Raw genomic sequence first — 24,444 nt, 5'->3', positions numbered from 1 at the left:
TGAGATTTTATTTTAAATGTGCCACTTTTTACACATCCAAATATACATTTACTTTCTTGAAAAACAGCACTGTAGAAAGCTAGACACTTACTGAAAAAAATGCTGATGTTCAGATCATTTTTGAAACTTTTTTTTGACTTTGTGTTTAAACTTGTGACATATTTCCTGGGAGTATTAAGTTTCCATTCTTTGAGGATAGATTTGATTTTATGGAACTGATAGAAATTATGAAGAGGTAAATCTGATGAATAAAAGGGTTGTTCACATTGCTATTAATGTTTTTGGTACAAAAAGGGGTATAACTGTAAGGTGAGGTGTTCTTCTTTTGTGATTCATAAATTAACTGTGAAGACAGTTTCACAAAATGAGTATATACTTTTTGTAATTGAACACGAATTTGTTAAGTTACTTAACTGTATACCATGCACTGTACTCGGCTTTGGGGAATGCAGTGACACAGAGGAAACGAATTCCTTTAAGGAACTCCCAAGACAACATTTTAAGAAGAAAATACATTGAAACATTGAATTTCTTTTTACACGTTAAGGCCAGTCTTGTTACTTTATAGTCACATTTGTATTATGTTTAATAAATTGTACTTTCCAAATAAATGTAACTTTTTCTCAAGGACAAAATGAAAATAAGACTACTTAAAGTGCCATATTTATTTTATGTAATTCATACAAATAAAATGACTGTCTTATTTCACTTGGTTTTATCTCTCTTTTTATTCTTTACTATTTGTCATCATGGTTGTAATAATTTACTTATTTATGTGAAAAAATGAAATCTTATCTACCTAGGCAGATCAGTGCCGTAAAATATCAACCAGCTTGCAGTCCCAAAGTCCTGAGCATCTTTTGCCTGTGTTAATCCAAGCTGCTCAACTCTGCCGGGAAAAGCAACATGCAAAGGCAATAGACCTCCTTCAGGTGATTGAATAATTTATTTTAAAATGGGGTCCCTGACTGTTGTGACCTGCTGTATCATTTTTATCATGATTCAGCAACTCTTAAAACTTGGTAGGAGTTGATGGTAAGGGGTAATTGGTAAATCATAAACCTATTTTAGTTCATTTTTAAATTATACCATTATTAGATTGTTTGCTCTGTGGAATTCTCTCTGTCACAAACACATCAAATGCCTTTTCATTTAGAGACCTAATTTATATTAGTTACAGACTGCTTTCTGTGCTGTCTGGCCACAGATAGCTACTCTTTCTTTCATTCCTGATTTTTAGATTAGTCATAGCCCAGACTTATGAGGTTTTGAAGATACACTCTGGCTTCTGATTTTGCTAATAGGGAAACTGACTACATATTTGGTTTACTTATTTGGAATTTGGGTGAAAAGCAAGCAAAAGCAGACAACATTTATTGGAAGATCTACTTCAGATTTATCGCTTACATTGTGTGAAATACGGTGAAACATCTTCCAGGAAACCTGATGTTTCTGAACATTTTCTAGAGAGAAAAGGTAAAGGGTAGAAGTTATAGTGACCTATACATTTTAAAAAATAACTTATTCAAATCCATAATATTCATAATGATCATTATTCCATATTATAAAGCATGAGAAACTCAAGAATCAACATTTATATATTGCTTTAAGGTTTACAAAGTGCTTCACATTTGATCATCACAACCCCATGAGGGAAGTGATACAGTTGTTATTCTCATTTTAGAAATGAGAAAACAGACTCAGAGAGGTTAAGGACTTGTCCGTGGGCACATACCGGAAAAGTTTTGGAGGAAGTATTTGAACTCAGATCATTCCAGGCTTGAAGCCCAACTCTCTCTGATGTTATCCTGCTTCTCAATTTCCACAACACACCTTTGAGCAGAAATATGTGTTGAAATTATTATCCTTATTCATCTTTCTGAGTAGGATTTTCCTGAATTTCTATGATTCAAATTGTGCCCTGAAAATTTATTCATTAAAAGCTATTTAAAAAGTTAGATAGTTGAGAAATCAAGGGTTGACAACAGTGAGTTTATTAAATAAAATGTATGATGAGTCTCTATTTTTTCCCTCCAAAAATACTTAGGAATTTTCAGAACAGCACCCAGCCAATGCAGCAGAGATTAAATTGACCATGGCACAGCTGAAAATTGCTCAAGGTACTGATATGTTTAATAATTTTGTAATGTCATTTTGTTTTTATATGAAACATGAGATAGTTTGAGTTATTCTGAAATAACTTTGACTTCGCATGAGATTAGAATGTAAGAAGAACCGTGTTGGAGTCTTAAGAATTTTAGCAGTGAATTGGTCTTTTGATGAGATCTTTCTATTTCCTTCTTAGAGGAATACTGGACTGTCTTGACAGTTAAAAAGTTGCAATCAAAAGCATGCTCATAGAATCGTATAACTGAAAAGAATTTTGAAATTATTTAGGTCCACCCTCTAATTTAATGGGTGAGGAAACAGCCCTAGAACTTGACCAGGGCCAGCAGGGCTAATAACTTACAACCAGTTCTGTCCCTCAGGTGCGCCTTCCTCAAACACAGAATCATAGTTTAAGACCTCCTTCCTTCCCATGAGCAACAACAAAAAAGCCATTATATAAATTATCTGTGTATATGTTTTGTTCACATATTTGAATGATTGAGTCAAGCAGTAGAATTGGCTGTATCTGGGGAAGGAAACTTGCTTTCTGAGGTTGTTAGCACTTGTAGCCCTGGGTTTATCTCCTTCATCCCTGTCTCACATAATGAAGTAGTTCTCCTTTCCAAGGCAAACTTCTCTGCATGCACAAGTGATCCCGTTCCATTCCATCCCATCTTCTCTAGCAAATTGCCCCCCTTATCATCCCTACTCTCATACATCTTCAATCTCTTCTGGTCTCCTGACTGCTTTCCTACAGCTTATAAACATAACCATGTCTCTCTCATCCTCAGATCCATCCATCTGTGCTATCATCTCATCTTTCCTCTCTTTTGTGGCTAAATTCCTTGAGAAAGCCATCTAAAATAGGTTCCTCTGCTTCCTTTCCTCTCACTTTCTTAACTCCACAGTCTGGCTGCTTACCTTATCATTTAATCAAAACTACTCTTTCCAGAGCAGCTAGGTGGTGCAGTGGATAGAGCACCGGCCCTGAAGTCAGGAGGATCTGAGTTCAAATCCGGCCTCAGACCAAACGCTTGACACTTAATAGCTGTGTGACCCTGGGCAAGTCACTTAACCCCAATTGCCAAAAAATTAAAAAAGCCCCTACTCTTTCCAAAGTTACAGCGATCTCTTAATTGCTATATTCAGTGGCAGTTTCTCAGTCCTCATCCTTCTTGACCTTTTCTGTAGCCTTTGACACTATTGATTACCCTCTTTTTTTTTTTTTTTGGTGAGGCATTTGGGGTTAAGTGACCTGCCCAGGGTCACACAGCTAGGAAGTGTCAAGTATCTGGGCTGAGACTGGATTTGAACTCAGGTCTTCCTGACTCCAGGGCTGATACTCCACTGCGCCACCTAGCTGCCCCAGTCATCCTCTTCTTTATACTCCCTTCTCTCTAATGATTCTTTCTCAGCCTTCTGTGCTGGATCTTCACCCAGGTTATACCCACTAATAACTGTTGTCGCACAGAACTTTATCCTGGGTCCTCTTCTCTTTTCCCTCCACTATTTCACTTGGTGATCTCATTAGCTCCCACGTGATTTGGTTATCATCTCTGTGCTGATGATTCTCATATCTAGTCCTAATTTCTGTGTTGACCTCTAGACTCGTCTCAGACTACCTGTTTAACATCTTGAATTGGATGTTCTGAAGTCTGCTTAAACTCACTATGTCCAAAACAGAATTCGTTCTCGTTTCTCCACATCCTGTCCTCTTTTGCACTTCTATTACTGTCAAGGGCACCGCTGTCTTCCCAGTCTCCCAGACTCACAACCTGGGTGTCATCTTCAACTCTTTACTTCCTCTCACCCCCATAGCCCGTCTGTTGCCAAGGCCTATTGATTTTTACCTTTGCAATATCTCTTGCATAAACTGCCTTCTCTCCTCTGACATTGCCACTGCCCTGGTGCAGGCCCTCTTCTTCTCTTGCTTGGACTGTTACAGTGTCCTGCTGGCCAGTCTGCCTGTCTTAAGTCTCTCCCCACCCTAGTCCTTCCTTCATTCAGGTGTCAAGAGTGCTGCTCTTATTTTCCTTGCCTAAGTTTTCTCTTCTCTGAGCTGTTCCTTTTAGTTGATCCCGGTGTGGCGTGATCTCTTGTCCTGTCCTCTTGGACAGTTTCTAGCTTGTTGATCTTTCTAAAATATGAATACAATGTGTTAAGACCTCCTGTGGTTTATTTAGGACAGTTTTTTGGGGGACTTCTCATTCTATTTTGTTTTGTAACAGATTAGAAGGAAAGGAAATAGTTTATTTTTTCAGAATAATTTTTTGCATTGCCCATTGGGTGCCCAGGGTCACACATCCGTTTTTTATTACAGTCTGGATTGAATCAGGTTCTAGCTCTAAGGACAGCTCCCTATTCACTACACCACACTGCCTGTCAGTTTTTACGCATAGAACAAATACTCCAGTATTTGCATACTTATAAACAAAGAATTGTCAGAGGAGGGGAGTGGAGCATTATCTTTTGTAGTTTTTTGGTGTGAGACTAGTTAACTAGAAATTAAAGGATTAAGTTAATGTAAATCATTGGCTTTCATTTTCTTTCGGTTAAGAAAGGGAGAAGGGAAAAGCAATGGTAAAATAAAATTTTTATGGTTTAATTTTTTATAAAATACTGCTTCTGTTTTATCCTTCAGGTAATATTACCAAAGCATGTCTAATCTTGAGAAGTATAGGAGAGTTAAAGCATAAACCAGGCATGGTGAGTTGTAACTAACATACACAAGATGAGAAAAGGAAATGAAATAGGGACTTGTTGGGAACTGTCATTTGTTTAGTTTATATTGCTCAAGAATTAACCCAGAGCACTGTAATTTCAGCTCAAGGCATTTTTATTTCTTGTGTAAGACTGGAGCCAGATTACAGACGTATATTGAGTGCCATAGGCAAATTCTTTATCTGAGCTGGGTTCAGCAAAATAGTTTATGAACTTCTGAAAATCCTTTCTAAATATCAAATGAAGGTGGTACAAAGTTATTGGGAAATGGAGGTATGGGTTTAGGAGATTAAGGAGACTTAGAGAATTAGTGAGGCTCAGTAGTCAAGTTGGGGTTTAGGATTATTCTGTAATAGGTAATATATTTTTAAAATATATGTTAAGTATTTTTTATCACCAACATTTTTTACTATATTCTTCCTTTTTCTTCCAGAGACATTACTTATAACAAAGTTTTGTTGTTGTTTTAAAAGAGAAAGAGAAGAAAAGCGATTTAGTAAAATCAAACTATATCGAATCTGGGGGAAGACATTAGACATCTACATTCCATACTCATAGACCCCACCTTGCTAGTCTACAAAGGGATTTGGGGCGAGGGATCTTATGTTTTCTTTGGGGCTAAACTGGTTCTCTGTATTTTGCAGCATTTCATTTCAGTAGTTTTGTGGTTACTTTTCCATTTATGTTGTTCTGATCATTATGTATATTTTTTTCCTGTTTCTGTTTTTTCTACTTTATATCATTTTATAAAAGTCTTTCTGTGGTTTTCTCTTTTTTAAGTAAAAGGGAATGTTTGTTTACATTTATAAACAAGTTTCAAAAACAAAAGGCAAATATATACTGCTACTAATGTGATAACTGTTTTCAGTATGCCAACAGCCTTTATGCTATATGAAGATTTCTTAAGATTAGGAAAATCAACACATCATTAAGCTAACAGAATTAGACAAAATCACCAAGACAAGAAAGTAACCAGATTTAGACAAAACCAAAAAGGACTAAAATTTTGTTGTATTTTGAATTAATCAAATTTGCCTGAAGTAACAAAACTTTCATCATATAATTTATGTCCTTCATTAAATAATGTACTACATTTTGAACATAAAATTAATTAGCAAGTTTTTCAAAATTTTAAGGAGTTGAAGTTATTTTCAGAATCATTTAGTAAATTTATTTAAGAACCCAGTTAGGATAGAGGCCGTAACTTCATTAAAACACCATTGCTGATGTTTTAACAAAGCGTTAGTGTTAACTATTTGGCTATTACTATTAGCAATTTATCTACAGTGTTTAACAAGGTAAATTGGAGTCATGGTAGCCATGCTTCTATATTTATCACATGTTCATTATTTCTTAAAGCACAAGTGACATACCTTTGCATTCATGTACTGCAATTTGTTTAGCCATCCCCTAAGTCAGTAGATATCTACTTTGTTTCCAGTGAGTTGCTATTATAAACAGTTTTCCTTTCAATATTTTGGCTTGTATAGAGACGTTTTGCTCTATATATACCTTTGCTCAATTATACCTTCTTGAGGTATAATTGTAGAAGTGGAATTTTTCGGTCAAAGGGTATGTATATAGACGTTTTAGTCACTTTATTTGCATAATTTGAAATTGCTTTTCATAATGGTTGTACTACTTTACAGCTTTACCCACAGTGAATTGGTGTCACTTTGAAAGGCAAAATATTAATGGATAATTGATTGTAGCAGGTTAAGCAAATGTTTCAGTTGCCTGCCTAGAAGCCACAAAGCTTCCACAAAAAATTCCTCACACTTTCAGTGTAGTAATGACTAGCTTACTTGTGGTCCTTTAGAGTAATGTCAGGGTTCTCAAAGTACAACAAAATAAGATAGACTTGGTCCTGATTCTGTAATATTTGTTTTCAGTTATAAAACCATGTGTCCAATTGTAATTACTTCACAGCTAGGGTAATTTAATGATAGTTGGTTTAACTGTTTTGATTTGCTTATTACTCATGTTGGTTTAAATGTAATATTCATGTTCACCCTTATTTTAATATAAATGTACATCTGTGACAGTGCTATTGTAGATAGGTCTAAGGAGTTGTCATTAGATTGTTGTAGTAGCGTTTTGTGAGTTGGAAATTCTATTTTTGCAACTTGGTGCCATATTTTAATTATCAAATTATACTTTGGAATCATCAAATTTACTTTGGAAAAGTGAGAATTTTTTTTTCTGTCTAACCTTCTTGAGTAACAGAATTAGATTGTGTTATTTATTTGCATGGAAATAAATGGATTTCATTGAGAAATTTGTTTAGGATAGTAAGTAAATGCGTATCTACAAAGTAATAATGGGGACTCACTCAGAAATAAAGTGCTAAATTTCAGCCTGATCAAAAATTCTTGAAAATCAGGGGACTTTTCCAAATACTTAGAGCCATTTTCTCGATAGAAATTTGTCATTGAAATCTAACACTGGGCTGCTTTTATGCTATAAGGGCAGACAGCTAAAAGGCCCAGTCCTTGTAGCAAGAAATGTAATTATCAGTACACTGGAGACCTGTGCTTGTAAGTAAACTGAAGAACTTCTTGGATTCCCTGGAATCAGAGATTCCCTGGAAGTGACCTACAGTAAACCAGGAAAACAGCTTTTGTACAAGAAGGGTCCACCTCAAATCAAGATCATCTGCTGCTGAGTAGACAGTCTTCATGAGTTGTGACTAAAATAATTTATTTCCTGAGAGATAGTCTTTTAGTGAGGCTTGTCCTTGGGTGGCAGTTATTGGAGGCTTTGTACTCAAAACTTTCAGCTTTTCTACCACAGAAGCACAACAGTGACAATAATAATTCATACTACCTTACAGAGTTTGGAGGCTCACAAAACTCCTTCACAACAGCATTGTGATAAGTGAATATTGCCGGTATGATCCTGATTTTTACAAATAAGAAAAATGATGCCCAGAGAGGTTAAGTGATTTGCATATTGCTACAGAGGTAGCAAATGTTGATTTTAAATAACTATTAACTGTAAAAGTTATAACTTGCTATGTTCCTTAGAGGAATGGAATGATAAATATTTAATAATATATTTCATAAAACACTTGACAGTCTTTTTTATTCCTCACAATTCTTTCTTTTGGGAAGTGCTTTAGTTAGCCCTAATAATAGCATTGTAATACACATGGGATAGTTAGTGACAAAGGATCCAGAATATGTTGACTATTACCTCCTTAATGTTTTTGATTTTAGAAAAAATTCTAAAAAATTCATGATTAATTTTACTATATATTAATTTTAAAAATTTGACTGTGTATAGGTGTCTGCATTAGTAACAATGTACAGTCATGAAGAAGATATAGATAGTGCCATTGAGGTCTTTACACAAGCTATCCATTGGTACCAAAATCACCAGGTAAGTAAACTTAATTGGGAATTGTTTTGACTACAGTAATTATAAACTTCAAATTAAATAATTAAATAAATTTGACTAAATGGTCTTTGATGAGGTCCTTGCCAGCTTTGGATCTGAGCCTTTTTTTTTTTTAAACTTTGTTTGAATTTGTCTCAAGTACAGGTAAAACTCCTCCCCTCCCCCAAGTACTGGCACCATTCAAGAAGATTAAAAAATAACTTTTTTTTATGACAATTTACTTATATACTGCCCTGTCCTGCACTTCTCTGGATTTAACAATTAGTTCTTTTTGTAAAATAGGACTGCTTCCATAAAGGCAAGTAACTCCCTGTGATAATGCCTTATGTAGAATTTGTAATAACTTTTAAAAGAAAGTATGGTCAAACTCTGTAGACTGACCTTTGGGGATGTTTGCTGACAGCATATTTAGACATTGTTATCTTCACCATTCTAGTTTTTAAATCCTAAGTCAATTATGAAAACAAAAATCCCCAAACAAAATCAGATAAAGCTAGGCAAATCTCATCTGCTTTTTTGGCAATTATCACCTTGTATTCTTGAACCAAAAAAACCCCAGCAGTTGAGAAGACTGAAAGGAGAGGCAGTGTGGCATAGTGAATAAAGAGCTGGCTTTGGAGTCAAGTAGGCCTTAGTCCAAGGCCCTCTTCTGACAGGAACACTCTTGTGGCCTTGGACAAGTCCCTTAAACTGAGTGCCCTTAGGCGTTTCTAGAGATTTATAAACTGCAAATCCTGTTGGTTAATGTTCTAACCAGGAAGCACAGTAAAAAAAAAAGTATGATCAATATAGTTAATGGAGAAACTACTAGTGTGGTGCCATGTTGAAGGGCCAATCAATAACAACATTGTAGAGAATTTATTATTTCTCTTTTTGTTTTCCTTTAGAATATAGGGCAAATAGAGACTAAATTATTAGAGCTAGGGGAAGGCTATAGCATTTTCAGCTATGTCCCTCAAGTGTAGTAAGTCCTGAGAAAAAGAAATCCTGATACTACATCATGACTTCAGATAGTCCAGGAAGGATATTAGGGAAAACTCTCACTTTGTCACTCTTAAGTGAGTCATGACTGTCCACAGACTTCTTTCCCACTTAAGTCATTGTCCATGCCATAGATTATGTAGATACTAATTCACTATATCAAAAGATCTGTTAATAATCTCCCTACTGTATTACATGATCTTCATGAGTCGCTATGACCAGAATACAGCCTCACGTTGGCCAGTCTTCTGGGTATGAGCCTTTTCAAATTCATCTACGTTGTCATGAACACCAATCTGTTGCCAGATCTGTACTTGAAACCTTTACAAGTTTTCCCCCTAAATGAAGCATCAGATAGGACTTTAGTGGAAGGTTCAGATAAATACATACTGATTAATAAATGCTGCAAATGGAGAACGTGTTGGTCTCTAAAAAATGTTTAACAATTCTGCCAGGAATTTTCTGGTTATTTTTAATAACATTTTAGTACCAGCTGTTCTCAATTTTTAAACTCTTAAAAACACCCATTACTTAGGAGTGGAGCATTTCCCTTTAGTTGGAGAAACCTGGGACCCCTTGCCTTACCACTGCTGGGTTCTTGTGGGGCCTTCTTTACCTCACAGGCAGCTAGGTGGCACCAGAGGATTAGAGCCTTGGGTCTGGAGTTAGGAAATCTGAATTCAGATCTGGCTTCAAGACATTCAATTAGTTGTGTTACCTTTGACAATTCACTTTACTTCTGTTTGCCTTGGTTTCTTCAGCTATAAATAAGGGATAGTAATAGCAACTACCTCCCATGATTGCTGTGAAGATCAAATAAAATAATATTTGTAAATTGCTTGACATAGTACTGGTCACATGACAGGTGCTTAATAAATGTGTATTCCCTTCTCCTTCCCATTTCTAAAGGCCAGTAACAAAGAGATAGAAGAGTCTCTGCTCCCAGGGTTTAGCCCTGACAATAGAATTGGAATGAGTTTATAATTAAGAACAATAGAGGTAGTGGTTAGTTTCTACAGTATTGTTAGTAAGACATTTCAGCTACATGATCACTTTACTATGGAACCTAACCTTTTTGTAACACTACTTCTAGGGGGAAATGGACCCAATTTCAAACACTGTCTTAAAAATAAATATAATACAACTTCCTTTTAAGTTGGATATTATTCTTTTGGTTAAATTATAGTTTGATTTTTCCCCTTTTAAGTGTTCCACAAATAATTGAGGCTATCAGTAAAAGCTAAAATAGAGGAATTAATTAAGAAACAAACTTCTGTGGTCTAAATAGTTGTTATTTCAGTGACACTTGTTAAATATTTTGCCTAAAACTTTCCTTTTTTTAATAAATCTGCAGCCAAAGTCTTCTGTTCATTTGTCCTTGATAAGAGAAGCTGCCAACTTCAAACTCAAATATGGGAGGAAGAAGGATGCAATTAGTGACCTGGAGCAACTATGGAAGTAAACTCTTATGGGTGCAAGGGTGGACATCTTAATTACTTTGCCATCATTTTATGTCCATGGGCTTGTGCTGTTTTTTTGTTTTGTTTTGAACCTTCATCACCTGACACATAGGCTTTTAATAAATGCTTATTGATTAGTTCATATGTTTAGAATTTTTGTGTTTAAGTTTTTCATTTTTCTCTCAGGCAAAATCCAAAAGATATTCACACTTTGGCACAGCTTATCTCTGCTTATTCGCTGGTAGATCCTGAGAAGGCAAAAGTGTATCCTTTTTTTTTTGTACAGATCTGAATCCATACACCTGATAAAATCCATTACTTCCAATCTGTATTTAAGATTGGTGGATATTTTAGAATGATGTGTTCGTTAAGCCATGCTGTTAGGATTCTGATATACCACTTACCTAAAGAAGGGATGCAGCCTTTCTCCCATGCCATTTTTGTCAGGATATGTGGTGCATAAATACATCTGACGATGTAGCTTGCTGATGTTATTATATTCTTTAAATTTTTATTCTATTTGGAATGTAAGGACTTTATTTGCTAATGCTGAAAAATGAGACTGCCTTATGAATAGTACATGTATTCATTTTGATTTCCTGAACTCTTAACTGTGTCACAGTCTTAGTAAACACTTGCCCTCATCAGATAGTATGTCCCTGAAAGTAGACGTAGAAGCACTTGAAAATTCCCATGGTGCTACATACATTCGGAAAAAAGGCGGGAAGCTTACTGGAGAGAACCCACTGAAAGAACAAGGGTAATGATTTTCATTGTTAATACTAATGAAGACCTTATAAAAAACACCAGCAAATAACAAACAAAAAATGGCGATATTTTATATTAAAATCAGGTTGGGTAAAGAGGGAACTAGTTAGATGTTCTTTATGGCACGCCAAAGAATTTCATGCGAGCTACAGCTTGTGCAGGCTTGGCCTAGATAATAGTTTAGGTTCATTTCAACTCTAATAGTTATACTCTACCAGCTTATACAAAAAAATGTCCTTTTGATTGTGGATATTTAGACCTGAAGTGGTCACTCAATTTTGTTATCTATTTAATTGGTATTTACTAGCTTTTCAGGTTGGTTTTGAAATGTTTACTTAAATTGCTTCGCTCCTCAAAATAGGCTGTAAAGTGTTTAGTTTCTTTTTCTGCATTCTTGTCAGGTGTAGAATAGCATGTTACGTAGTAGGGGAAAAAGCTATGGATTTGGAATCAGAACTTGGGTTCAAATTCAGATCCTGACCTTAAACATGTTGCTTAGCATCTCAGAGTCTTAGTTTCTTTGTGTGTAAATTAAGGTGCTGGATTAAATTATATCAAACCCTCTTAGCCTGTTGGCACTGTGTTTTTTGTTTTGTCTCTAAATATTTTAATTTTTTAAAATTGTGTGTGAAATATTTATTCCTAAATAAAAATGTTTCCCAATGGCCATTCTGTTCTCTAAAGTATGCATGTAATATTGATGGTTTAGTATGTTTCTTATTTTCTTCACTAAATTGTAAGTTTTAGAGGGGAGGCTCCATAATTTATATTCTCCGTTTTCTAAATTATCTTGCAAACAATAGATGCTTCATAAATATTTTATATTTTTGTTATTTTTCTAGGCAAGGAGACATAAAGAAAAAGAAGAAAAAAAAGAAAGGTAAATTTGTTTTACATATTCCAATAAATTACTGTTGGATGAAACCAAGTTTTCTTTCCATCTTTTAGTGAATCCCTCTGGAAGAAACATTCTTTTTTCCTTTCATTTCCTTATAGCTAGAGTTGTGATTTTCACATTATTGACAATTGTTTCACCATCCAAGTTTGTTCTACAACATTTATAGATACTAGTCTTATATTTTTGTGTAGAAATAAATATTCTTCAGATTGTGGGTAAAAGTTGTGGTCTTCCTTAACTGACTTTGACTAAACTTAGTTCCTGATGCATTGTTATATAAGGCACTTAGTCTTCCTTCTTCCCCATAATAAGTACAGATTGCAAAAAGAACCTTGCTTTTCATACTATCTAAAGCTCTCATTGCACTGATATATTTCCTTATGTGTGGATATATCAACAGAGAAATAAATGTGAGGTCAGAAATCTTATCACTTGAGAGAAGGCTCTCACTGAACATTGACTCCTTTAACCAGGGTTTTTAAATTCTATGACTTTGATCTTTGTAAAAAAATTTAGTTTGGGATTAGAAAATATTCCCAAACTAAATTTTTTTACAAAGATCAAAGTCATAGAGTTTTACAGTTGAGAGGGACCTCATCAGCTATTTAATCCAACCTGTACAAGAAAAGTGTCCTATGTATAGATACATCTAATCTCTGCTTCTAAGACCCTCAGGGAGGGGGCAACGCCCATATTGTGTGGCAGCCCATTCCACTAATTGTTAGGAAATTTTTCCTGAGATCTAGACTACATTTTCCTCTTTGCATCGTCTACTGATTTATCCTGGTTCTACTCCACCCCAAGGGATCAGTCACAACTAACATGATCCCTTTTCCTCATAAGACTTCTTTACTTGCTTGAATAAAACTGCTGTATGTTTCCCCTGGAGTCTTCTCTTGTCTTGACAATCCCAGGTGTTTCAACCCATTCTTCTTGACAGAGTCAGAGTTCTTCACCATTCTAATTGCCCTCCTTGGGATGCTGTCCAGTTAATCAGTGTCCTACCTGGATTGTGGGCTGTGAAACTGAACATCATACTTAAGATGTGGTCTGATCAAGGCAGAGTATAGGGAAGACTATTACCTCCATCTTTTTTTAAATGAAGTGTACATGTGAAATCATGCAAAACATTTTCATCTTATATTGCAAAAAAAAAAAAAGGAAAGTGAGAAAATTATACTTTAATTAGCATTAAGAGTTCATCAATTTTTTTCTCTGGAGGAAGATAGCATTTTTTCCATTATGAGTCCTTTGGAATTGTCTTGGATCACTGTATTGATCAGAGTAGCCAAGTCTTTTGACAATTAATCATTATTACAGCATTGCTGTTACTGTGCTCAATGATCTCTCATTTCTTTTTACTTCACTTTGTATCAGTTCATACAGGTCTTGCCATGTTTTTTTCTGAAACCACACCACCATTTCTTATATCACATCATGATCATACACCACAACTTGTTGAGCTATTCCCCAATTGATGAGCATTTTCTCAATTTCCAGTTCTTTGCTACCACAAAAAGAGTTGCTGTAAATATTTTTGTACACATAGGTCCTTTTCCTTTGATCTCTTTGAGGTACAGACCTTGTCGTGGTATTTGAAAGATCAAAGAGTATGCACAGTTTTATATATAGACCTTTGGGCGTAGTTCCAGATCGTCCTCCAGAGTGATGCTCTAGAACTCCACCAGTATTTTTCCTCATCAGCTCCAGCATTTGTCATTATTGATAAGTGTAAGGTGGTACCTCTAGTTGTTTTAATTTGCCTTTCTCTAATCAGTAGTGATTTAAAGCATTTTTTTTGTATGACCATAGATATCTTTGATTTCTTGGTTTGAAAAACTGCCTGTTCATATCTTTTGACCATTTCTCAATTGGAGAATGACTTGTATTCTTGCAAATTTGACTTAATTCTTTATGTATTTGAAAAATGAGGCCTTCATCATAGAAACTTGCTGTAAAAGATTTCCCCCCAGCTTCCTGCTTTTCTTCTAATCTTGACTGCATTGGTTTTATTGGTATAAAATCTTTTCAATTTAATCAAAATCCATTTTACATTCTCTAATGCTTTCTGTGTCTTGTTTGGTCATAAAGTCTTTCCTTATCCATAGATCTGATGGGTAAAATTTTCTGTGCTCCCTTAATTTGCTTATATCACTTATTATGTCTAAATCATGTATCCATTTTGACCTTGGCATATGGTGCAAGATGTTGGTCTATACCTATTTGCTGCTAAGCTGCTTTCCAGTTTCTCCAGCAATTTTGGTCAAATAGTGAGTTCTTACCCCAAAGCTTGAATCTTTGGGTTTATCAAACTTTAGATTACTATGGTCATTTGCTTCTGTGTATTATGTACTTAATCTATTTCTTTGATCCACCACTCTATTTCTTAGCCAATACCAGAATGTTTTGATGATTACCTATGTTATATAGTTTGAGATCTGGTACTGCTAGACTACTTTTCTTGAAATTCTTTTCATTGATTCCCTTGATATTCTTGACCTTTTGTTCTTCCAGTTGAATTTTGTTATTTTTTCTAGCTCTGTAAAATGATTTTTGGTAGTTTGATTTGTGTGGGACTGAATAAGTAAATTGATTTAGATAGAATTGTCATTTTGATTATATTGGTTCAGCTTACCAATGAGCACTTGATATTTTTCTGGTTGTTTAGATCTGACTTTGTGTGAAAAGTGTTTTATAATTGTGTTCATATAGTTCCTGGGTTTGTTTTCTTGGCAGGTAGATTCCCAAGTATTTTATATTGTCTGTAGTTATTTCAAATGGAATTTCTCCTTCAATCTTTTCCTGCTGGACATTGTTGATATTTGTAGAAAGCTGAAGTTGTTAATTATTTCACCTAGTTTTTTTTTTTGATTCTCTGGGATTTTCTAGGTATGCCACCATACCGTCTGCAGAGAATGATAGTTTTGTTTCCTTGTTGCCTAGTTTAATTCCTTCAATTTCTTTTTCTTGTCTTACTGCTGTAGTTGGCATTTCTAGTACAACATTGAATAATAGTGGTCGTGATGGGTATACTTGTTTCACTCTTGATCTTACTGGGAAGGCTTCTAGCTTTTCCTTGTTACAGATAATGCTTACTGATGGTTTTAGATAAATCATTTTAAGGAAAGCCCCATTTATTTCTATGCTTTCTAGTGTTCTTAACAGGACTGAGCGTTGTGTATTGTCAAAAGCCTTTTCTGCATCTGATGAGATAATTATGATTTTTATTGTTTTTTGATATTGATATGGTCAGTTATACTGATCATTGTCCTGATATTGAACCAGCCCTTCATTCCTGGTATAAATCCCCCCTGATCATAACTTACAATCTTTGTGATGTATTGCTGTAATCTCCTTGCTAGCATTTCATTTAAAATTTTTGCATCAATGTTCATTAAAGAAATTAGTTTATAGTTTTCTTTCTGTGGTTCTGTTCTTTCTGGTTTAGTATCAGCACCATATTTGTGTTAATAGAAATTTGGTAGGACTCCTTCTTTGCCTATTTTTCTAAATGTTGATATTGAAATTAATTGTTCTTTAGATATTTGGCAGAATTCACTTGTGAATCCTTTTGTACCTGCTGATTTTTCCTCAGAGAGCTCATTGATGGCTTGTTCAGTTTCTTTTTCTAAGACAGCATTATTTGAGTATTCCATTTCCTCTTCTGTTAATTTGGACAAATTATATTTTTGTAAATATTCATCCATTTCACTTAGATTGTCAGATTTATTGCCATATAATTGAGCAGAATAGCTCCTAATAGTATTTTAATTTCATCTTTATTGGTGGTGAATTCACCCTTTTCATTTTTAGTACTGGTAATTTAATTTTCTTCTTTTTTGAAATCAAACTAATCATTGGTTTATCTTTTTTTTTAAATAAGGCCAGTTCCTAGTTTTATTTGTTAGCTCAGTGGTTTTCTCACTTTCAGTTTTATTAATCTCTCTCCTTTAATTTTCAGGATTTCCAGTTTGGTATTTAATTAGGGGTTTTTATTTGTTCTTTTTCTAGTTATTTTAATTGAATGCCTAATTCATTGAACTGCTCTTTCTCTGTTGATGTGTTCAAAGAATCCCATAAATTTTGGTATGTTGTTTCAGTTGTTGTCATTCTCTTCAGTGAAGTTAATTATCGTTTCTATGATTTGTTCTTTAACCCACTCATTATTTATGATTGGATTATTTATTTTCCAGTTAATTTTAATCTGTTTCCACAGCCCTTTATTGAATGGAATTTTTATTGCATTATCATCTGAAAAGGATGTATTTAATATTTCTGCTTTTCTGCATTTGTTTGTGAGGTTTTTATGGCCTAATACATGGTCACTTTTTGTGAAGGTGCCATGTACAGTAAGAAATATGTACTACTTTTTGTTCCCATTCAGGTTTCTCCAGATATCTATCATATCTAATTTCTCTAAAATTCTGTTCATTTCCTTAACTTCTTTCTTGTTTGTTTTATAATTGGATTTAATCTGGTTCTGAGAGGGGAAATTTGAAGACCCCTACTATAATATTTTTGCTATCTATTTCCTCCTGTAACTTATTTAACTTTTCCTTTAAGAATTTGAATGCTATGCCATTTGGTGCGTATGTTTCATATTAATATTACCTCATTGTATTTGGTACATTTTAGCAAAATGTAGTTTCCCTGCTTATCTCTTTTAATTCGATCTATTCTGTTTTTGCTTCTACTTTATCTGAGATCATGATTGCTACCCCTGCTTTTTTTACTTAGGTGTGAAATATAATAGATTCTGCTTCAGCCCCATATTTTTATTGTTGTGTGTCTATTCCAAGTGTGTTTTTTGTAAATATATTGTTGGATTCTAATTTTTAATCCATTTTGCTATCTGTTTCCATTTTATGGGTGAGTTCATCCCATTCACTATTTTTATTACTGTGTATTTCCTTCCTCCTTTTTACCCCTATTTATCCTTCTGTCTCCCTCTTTTTACCCTGTTCCTCCTCAGAAATCTGTTTTGCTTTTGACCTCTGTCTCCCTTAATATGCCCTACGTTCTAGCAGCCTTCCCCCTTCTCTTTTTTTTATTTTTTTTTAATATAAATTTATTTATTTTTAGTTTTCAATATTCACTTCCACAAGTTTTTGAGTTCCAAATTTCTCACCCCTACCCCAAGATGGCATGCATTCTGAATATCCCTTCCCCTAGTCTGTCCTCTCTTCTATCTCTCTCCCCTTCTATTTTCCTGTAGGGCAGGATAGACTTCTGTACCCCATTTCCTGTATTTCTTATTTCCCAGTAGCATGTGAAAACATTTTTTTTAAACATATGTTTTTAAAACTTTAGGTTTCAAATTTTTCTCTCTTCCTCCCTCCCCACCTACCCTCATTGAAAAGGCAAGCAACTCAATATAGGTTGTACACGTGCAGTTATGCAAAACACTTCCATAGTAGACATGTTGTGAAAAACTAACTCTGTTTCCCTTAATCCTATCCTGCCCTCCCATTTATTCTATTCTTTCTTTTGACCCTGTCCCTCCTCAGAAGTATTTACTTCTGATTACCCCCTTTCCCAATCTGCCCTCCCCTCTATTATCCCCCCTGCTCTCTTGTCCCTTTCTCCCCCTATTTTCCTGTAGGGTAAGACAGATTTCCACACCCAATTGAATGTGTATTTTATTCTCTCCTTAAGCCAAATCCTATGAGAATAAGATTCCCTCATTCCCTCTCACCTTCCCCTGTTTCCCCTCCACTGTGAGAGACTTTTCTTTTCTGTTTTTTTTTTTGTGAGATAATTTACCCCATTCTACCTCTCCCTTTCTTCTCCGAGTATCATCCTCTCTGATCCCTTAATTTTATTCTCCGGATATGACCCCTTAATTTTCAGCTCACCCTGTGCCCTCTATCTATCCATATCTCCCTTCTCTTATCACCCTTTTCCTCCTACTTTCTATAAGGTAAGATAGGTTTCTATACCCAATTGAGTCTGTATGTTATTTCTTTTTTCAGCCAATTCCAGTGACAGTAAGATTCAAGCCACCCTCCCCTCCATTTTCGCCTCCACTAAAAAAGCTGTTCCTTGCATGCCTCTTTTATGTGAGATAACTTTCTCCATTCTTCCTCTCCTCCTTCTCCCAATGCATTCCTCTTATTTTTTTTTTAAACATCATTCCATCATAGTCAACTCATACCCCTGCCCTCTGTCTATGTAGACGACTTCTAAGTGGCCTAATAATGATAAAGTTCTTAGGAGTTATAAGTATCATCTTCCCATATAGGAATGTTAACATTTTAATCTTATTGAACCCCTTATGATTTCTCCTTAATGTTTACCTTTTTATGCTTCTATTGAGTATAGTATTTGAAAGTCATATTTTCTATTCAGTATTCATTTTCATAAGGAATCTTGAAAGTCCTCTATTTCATTAAATTTCCATTTTACCCCTGAAGGATTATCCTCAGTTTTGTTGTATAGATTATTCTTAGTTGTAATCCTAGCTACTTTGCTTTCCAGAATATGATGTTCCAAACCCTCCAGCTCTTTAATGTAGAAGCTGCTAAATCTTGTGTTATCCTGACTATGGTTCCATGGTATTTGAATTTTTTTTCTGGCTGCTTGCAGTGTTTTCCCCTTGATCTGGGAGCTCTGGAATTTGGGTATAATATCCCTGGCAGTTTTCATTTCAGGACCTCTTTCAGGAGGTGATTGGTAGATTGTTTAAATTTCTATTTACCTTCTAATTCTAGGATATCAGGGCAATTTTCCTTGATAATTTCTCGAAATTTGATGTTTAGGCTCTTTTTTTATCATGGCATTCAGGTAGTCCAATAATTCTTAAATTATTTGTATTACTTGGCCACAGCAATCCATGAAGGCTTACAGGATAGAGGGTTTTGGAAGCATGTTAGTGGAGGGAGTTTCTAAATGATGAAAATGTGAATCTTTGAAATATGAAATTAATATCAGAAATAAGTAGACATTCAACTCCTAAAATAATTCACATGGCTTGCTAACCATCCCCACTCAAGAAAAGATGGAGAGAAAATTAGTTATTTAATTTTTGCCAAATGTTATTCTTATTACAGTCTTGGGCATGTTGAGGTACAATAAATTCTTGTTAATTGAGTTTATTCAGTAAGCATTTGTTAAGTACCTGCAGCGTGCCTGCTGTTTGCTAAGGCCCGGGAGATAGCAACACAAAAATGAAAAACAGTCTTTATCTTCATAGAGCTTTCTCCATGATGCTGTAACTGTTTTGCTGGGAATATTTGCATAGATAAGTTAGTAAGTATGTGGTATTTGAATGGAAAGAGTATTAACAGTTATGGAGATCAGGAAATACTTCCTGTAGGAGGTAGCACCTGAGTCTGGAAAGAAGCAAAGGCTTCTCCTAGATGAAGATTACAGAGTATGGTCTAAGCAGATAAGACAGCTTATTCACAGACAACGAGGTGGGAGCTGGAATGGTGAATTTGAGAAATAACAGGTAGGCTAGTTTGACTGGAATGTATATGTGAATTGTGAATTTGTCTGGAAAGGTAAGTTGAAGCCGAATTAACTTTTAAATATAAACTTTATGACTTTCTATTTTATCTTAGAGACAATAGTATAAAAGCACATATAATATGGTGTGATGGCAGTAGGTACCAGTAACCTAAATATTTGGAGTTCTAGATCTCTTGATAACTTTCTAGTTTTTACTTAAATTAATCATTGCTTACAGCTTGATTTTTGTTTTTTCAGTTTTGGCTTTTATCTCAGAACAAAATCATAATATATGTAAACTCTTTCATTATTTATTTCTTTAAACAGGAAAATTACCCAAGAATTATGATCCTAAAGTTACCCCAGATCCAGAGCGATGGCTTCCGATGCGAGAACGTTCCTACTACAGGGGAAGAAAGAAGGGTAAAAAGAAGGATTTGATAGGAAAAGGGACACAGGGAACAGCTTCAGCAGCTTCATCCGAATTGTAAGTGATAGCTATTTGCACAGTGCTTTCAGTCTCAAAGCACTTATCATTTTACTGATTAAAGGGCATTTAATGCCTTGTATCATCAGTAGTCTTCAAACATTTTCAATCACAAGCTCCTATTGGTTAAAAAAAAAAATGAACATACCCCACCCAATATGTGTTTAGTTACTTATTTGGAAGTTATAAAAATGCCCTTTTGTACTAATTACACAGATTACAAAACTTACACAAAAAAATAAATTATAAAAGGGTAAGAAAAAAAAATATTTAATCTTTGAGTTAATATAGGGAGCCGGTGGAATTTATTGAGTAGTTTTAACATGGTCAGATTTGTGTTTAGGAAGCTAGTTTTTATTGCTGTGTGGACAGTGACTAAGAGAGGGGAAAGATTTGAGGTGAGGAAAGAGGCTATTTTAGTAGTGCAGTCTAGAGGTGACAAGGGCTGTACCAGGCAAAGAGGAGGAGAGGGATGCCAACTTGACAAGATGTGGCGACTGATTGGATGTGGAAGCCTGATGCCTAATCTTAAATTTGACTGACCTGCCAATTTTCTCATCACTGAAATGGCTGATAAGGAAAGAAACTTGAAAAACTTCAGAGACTTTTGAACTCTCTTGCACTTTGAGGAATTACATAACTTACAATTTTACAGAATTTCAAATGGTTTTGTTGACCATCATATCAACCTCTTGATCAATCCATCAATTACAGTATGTGAATACTTTATTCTGTCTATATCATGCTCTCCAAATTAAGATAATTGTTAAACTTGAAGGAAAAGTTGTTTTGTTTATTTCACAAAGAAATGGGAACACTTCATTTAAATAGAGAAAGGAATATTTTGTTTAATTGAAGGGAAGCAAAATATGGTTCTTATCTGGTTGTCATGTATACTTGATAGACATATGGTTTTATCTACATAGGTATTCCCTCCAAAGATAAATTAAAATATTGCAACCCTACATATTAGCCCATTCTGTGAGACTCTTGTTCGTATCTTTCTATAAGTATGCCACAGAGGGTACAGTCAGTGTGTTAGAGAAAAAAATTCACTTGCTTTTGATATGATAGATAAATGTAAATAATGACCATATTTAAAGTTATCAGTTTACCACTTAATGACATTTTAAAAGAAGTGTGCATTATTTGGGGAAAGCGAGTAAGGCTTCAGGAATATACTTTTTATTTGCTTTTCCTGTGTTGGATAAATTAATAAGCCTTATTTAATCTGGCCTATTTCAGGGATGCTAGTAAAACTGTGTCCAGCCCACCCACTTCCCCGCGGCCTGGGAGTGCTGCTGCAGTATCTGCCTCTACAAGTAATATAATACCCCCAAGGCACCAGAAGCCTGCAGGGGCTCCTGCCACAAAGAAGAAACAGCAACAGAAAAAGAAGAAAGGTGGGAAAGGAGGCTGGTGATTTGGACATTCATATCACAGTCTATTTTTTTTATCTTTTCCCACTGTAAGGCACCAGGAACATAATAAAGGTCGAACAGCAACAAGCACAGGGCTTTTTTATTCCCCTCTTAAGTTGACTTAATGTTCTGTTTAGTTTTCTGTGCTCTCTGCTTCCAGGAGTCATAAGTGTCATGCCTTTCAACTCCATGCCGCCTTAACTCTCAGTTTACCTTTGTGTACCTTTGTGCAGAGTTAAGAGGATGTGGGGCAGTTGAGTATTTGCCCGATGTAACCATCTGCTGTCCCCTGCTCTTTGTGGGCCCCCCCTGGCTCTTCCCAGCTTCACAGATAAGGCGTGTTCTCCAAGTTCTTTCCAGCTCATGTTAAAATTGGAACCTACTTACACTAGTTTCAGCTGACTCTGAAGACCCACTTGTTGCATTCACCTTCCACTTATTAAAGCATGATTTGCTAGGAGTAAAGAGGCTGAAAATGGAGTTCTCCAAGCATGCTAGCAAGCTGCTTGGAAGCATCACTCCATGAAAAGGGGACCAGGACCTTCCCTGGCTTCTTCACAGCTAAGTGGTTGCAGGGCATTTTTTCAGTTACTTGTTTTCAGTGATTGTTAAATGTTAGGGGACTTGGGTGGTTCATGCTATGTTATTATTTTTATAAATATGCAGCCTTTCTGTGTCTCAGAAGTTAACAACATACTGTATTGACCTAGAACACTCAGCTCAAGAAAGAAAATGGCCATCATCAGTATGGTGGGCAGTGTACTCCAGCATCCCGTGCTCTAGCAAAGGAATTCGTTTCATCCTGTCTCATACAAAAAAGATGTTCCCATGCAGATACATGGGCATTTTTTTTTATACCGTACAGGTTGGTGAGAGGTAATTCACACAGCAGGTCGGTATTATTAGCAGGTCAGTGTTGAGACCTAACAAGGAATTGTATACCTGTGATAGGTGCTATCCTTCAAACAAGCAGCTACAACTTTCTAGTTGTGGATTTCTGATACTCATGTCCCCCCCAAATTGATGAAGTATTCTCTCATACTCAGCTTGCTCTTTAGAAGTGTTGCCTATGCCTTTCCCTCATAAGCCGCTATGTTTAAACAGAATTTTTTTTCTTGTTGAACTGTTTAGCTCTGTGCTGCTTTTTTATTACTAGTCATTTGATGTGTCCCAAGACCATTTTAAAGTCCAACAAACATTGCCTTGTGGTTACATTATTTCATCCTTGTTAATAAAGTACTGCTAGACTTCGGTCTCGACATTGCTACCAAAACTTCTTCACCATAGTTTTCAGGATTTTTCCTCATTGCTGGGTGAGAGAAACAGGGAAAACTTCCTAGCGCTTCCTTTTTGGATCTTGAAACAGGAAGGATTGATTGTGATGAACACATGAAACAACATCTTGAACTCAGCCAGAATAATGTTATTTTTGGTATGAGTGAAAAAAGTTAATTTCTTCTGAGTATATCATATATATTACAGAAATAATTATTAGCAAATGTATGTACTAGGCCTATTTGTAGTTCTCTGGTAAAGGATAATCATTTGTTAGCTTAAGTAAGCCATAAAATCTTGGTAAGAACTCTTTCTGTGAAAATTTTGACCAAGGTATATTTACACATATTAGTGAAATTCAGGCAAACCTCTTAGTTGTCATTATTGTTGGACATACTAATGCCTGTCATGAGCAGACCTCAGATTAAACAAATGATTATAATTGGCAGTAGAAATGTGAATAGGACCTTAATTAATTTTGCTAATAATTGTACCCTGTTGTGGACAGGGATTTTGCCAGTGACATATTTTGTATAAATTTGTGTGTGAATGTATGTGTGTGTGTGTGTGTGTGTGTATATATATATATATATATATGCATATATACATATATACATATGTGTGCAAACACACATATGTACATACATGTATATGTGTGTATATATATGTATATGTATACATATATGTGTGTATATATATGTATGTATGTGTATATATATATACATATATATATGTGTGTGTGTGTATATATATACATATATATGTATATAAAAATCTATGTGGATCCTTCCATTCACTGTGACATTTTAAAATAAAACATTCTAGCAGTGAATATGGATGAAAGCGTCCTGGGTGTCAGGATTTTTGTGGGAGGCTTTAAGTGTATTAAAAGTTGAGTATCCTTTATTTCATTCTATCTAAAGATGAATTGTTTTCAACGTGTCATCTCCTTGCACCCTCCAAAATCTAAGTATAGACATGATATCCTGAGAGAGGCCACACAGTTTAAACTATTAAAAATTCACCATGAATTTTTAGTCCATTGTAGCCTTTAGAAATATGCATGTAGGCCTATCCCTTTTAACAAAGTTTGGGGAAGACCCATGGTGTAATGAAAAGAGCAACTGGAAATGGAGTCATGAGTCCTGAGTTCTAATTTGAGCTCTCCCTCTTAATAGCTGTGTGACCTCAGAGCCTGTTTCCTCATCTGTAAAGTGGGGATCAAAATGCTTGCACTACCTACCTCACAGGGTTGTTGTGAGGATCAAATGAGAAAATGAATGTAAAGTACTTTGTAAACTGTAAAAGGCTATATAAAATGCTGGTTATTATAACTGACCAAGTGGTGGTTAATAAACATTCATAAAGGAGGGGTGAATTTTTCAACAAGTCTTAGTATTCATTCTGTAAATTAGTGATTTTTAGAAACTGGTGTATAGCTCATTTTTCTCCGAAGATTAGCTAATTAACCTTTCT

At 35.1% G+C, this 24,444-nt stretch overlaps 1 protein-coding gene across 1 annotated transcript in view; it reads left to right on the top strand.

Annotated features, from left to right (window-relative positions):
- SRP72 (signal recognition particle 72) overlaps positions 1-24,357 on the top strand; it is a 38,686-nt gene extending 14,329 nt beyond the window's left edge. Inside the window, exons 10-19 of the mRNA XM_020975290.2 lie at positions 804-932; positions 2,048-2,120; positions 4,751-4,815; positions 8,116-8,211; positions 10,565-10,668; positions 10,857-10,934; positions 11,293-11,430; positions 12,281-12,318; positions 20,113-20,272; positions 21,518-24,357. Coding sequence (XP_020830949.1) covers positions 804-932; positions 2,048-2,120; positions 4,751-4,815; positions 8,116-8,211; positions 10,565-10,668; positions 10,857-10,934; positions 11,293-11,430; positions 12,281-12,318; positions 20,113-20,272; positions 21,518-21,695 — 1,059 coding nt within the window. The 3' untranslated portion in view covers positions 21,696-24,357. The remainder of the gene's footprint in view (positions 1-803; positions 933-2,047; positions 2,121-4,750; positions 4,816-8,115; positions 8,212-10,564; positions 10,669-10,856; positions 10,935-11,292; positions 11,431-12,280; positions 12,319-20,112; positions 20,273-21,517) is intronic.
- Positions 24,358-24,444: the final 87 nt, after the last annotated feature.

Source organism: Phascolarctos cinereus, unplaced genomic scaffold (assembly GCF_003287225.1).
Source record: "Phascolarctos cinereus isolate Bilbo 61053 unplaced genomic scaffold, phaCin_HiC Scaffold_9;HRSCAF=440, whole genome shotgun sequence".
Lineage (NCBI taxonomy): Eukaryota > Metazoa > Chordata > Mammalia > Diprotodontia > Phascolarctidae > Phascolarctos > Phascolarctos cinereus.
Note: the sequence above shows the minus strand (reverse complement) of the source record. Positions and strands in the feature narration are given on the sequence as shown.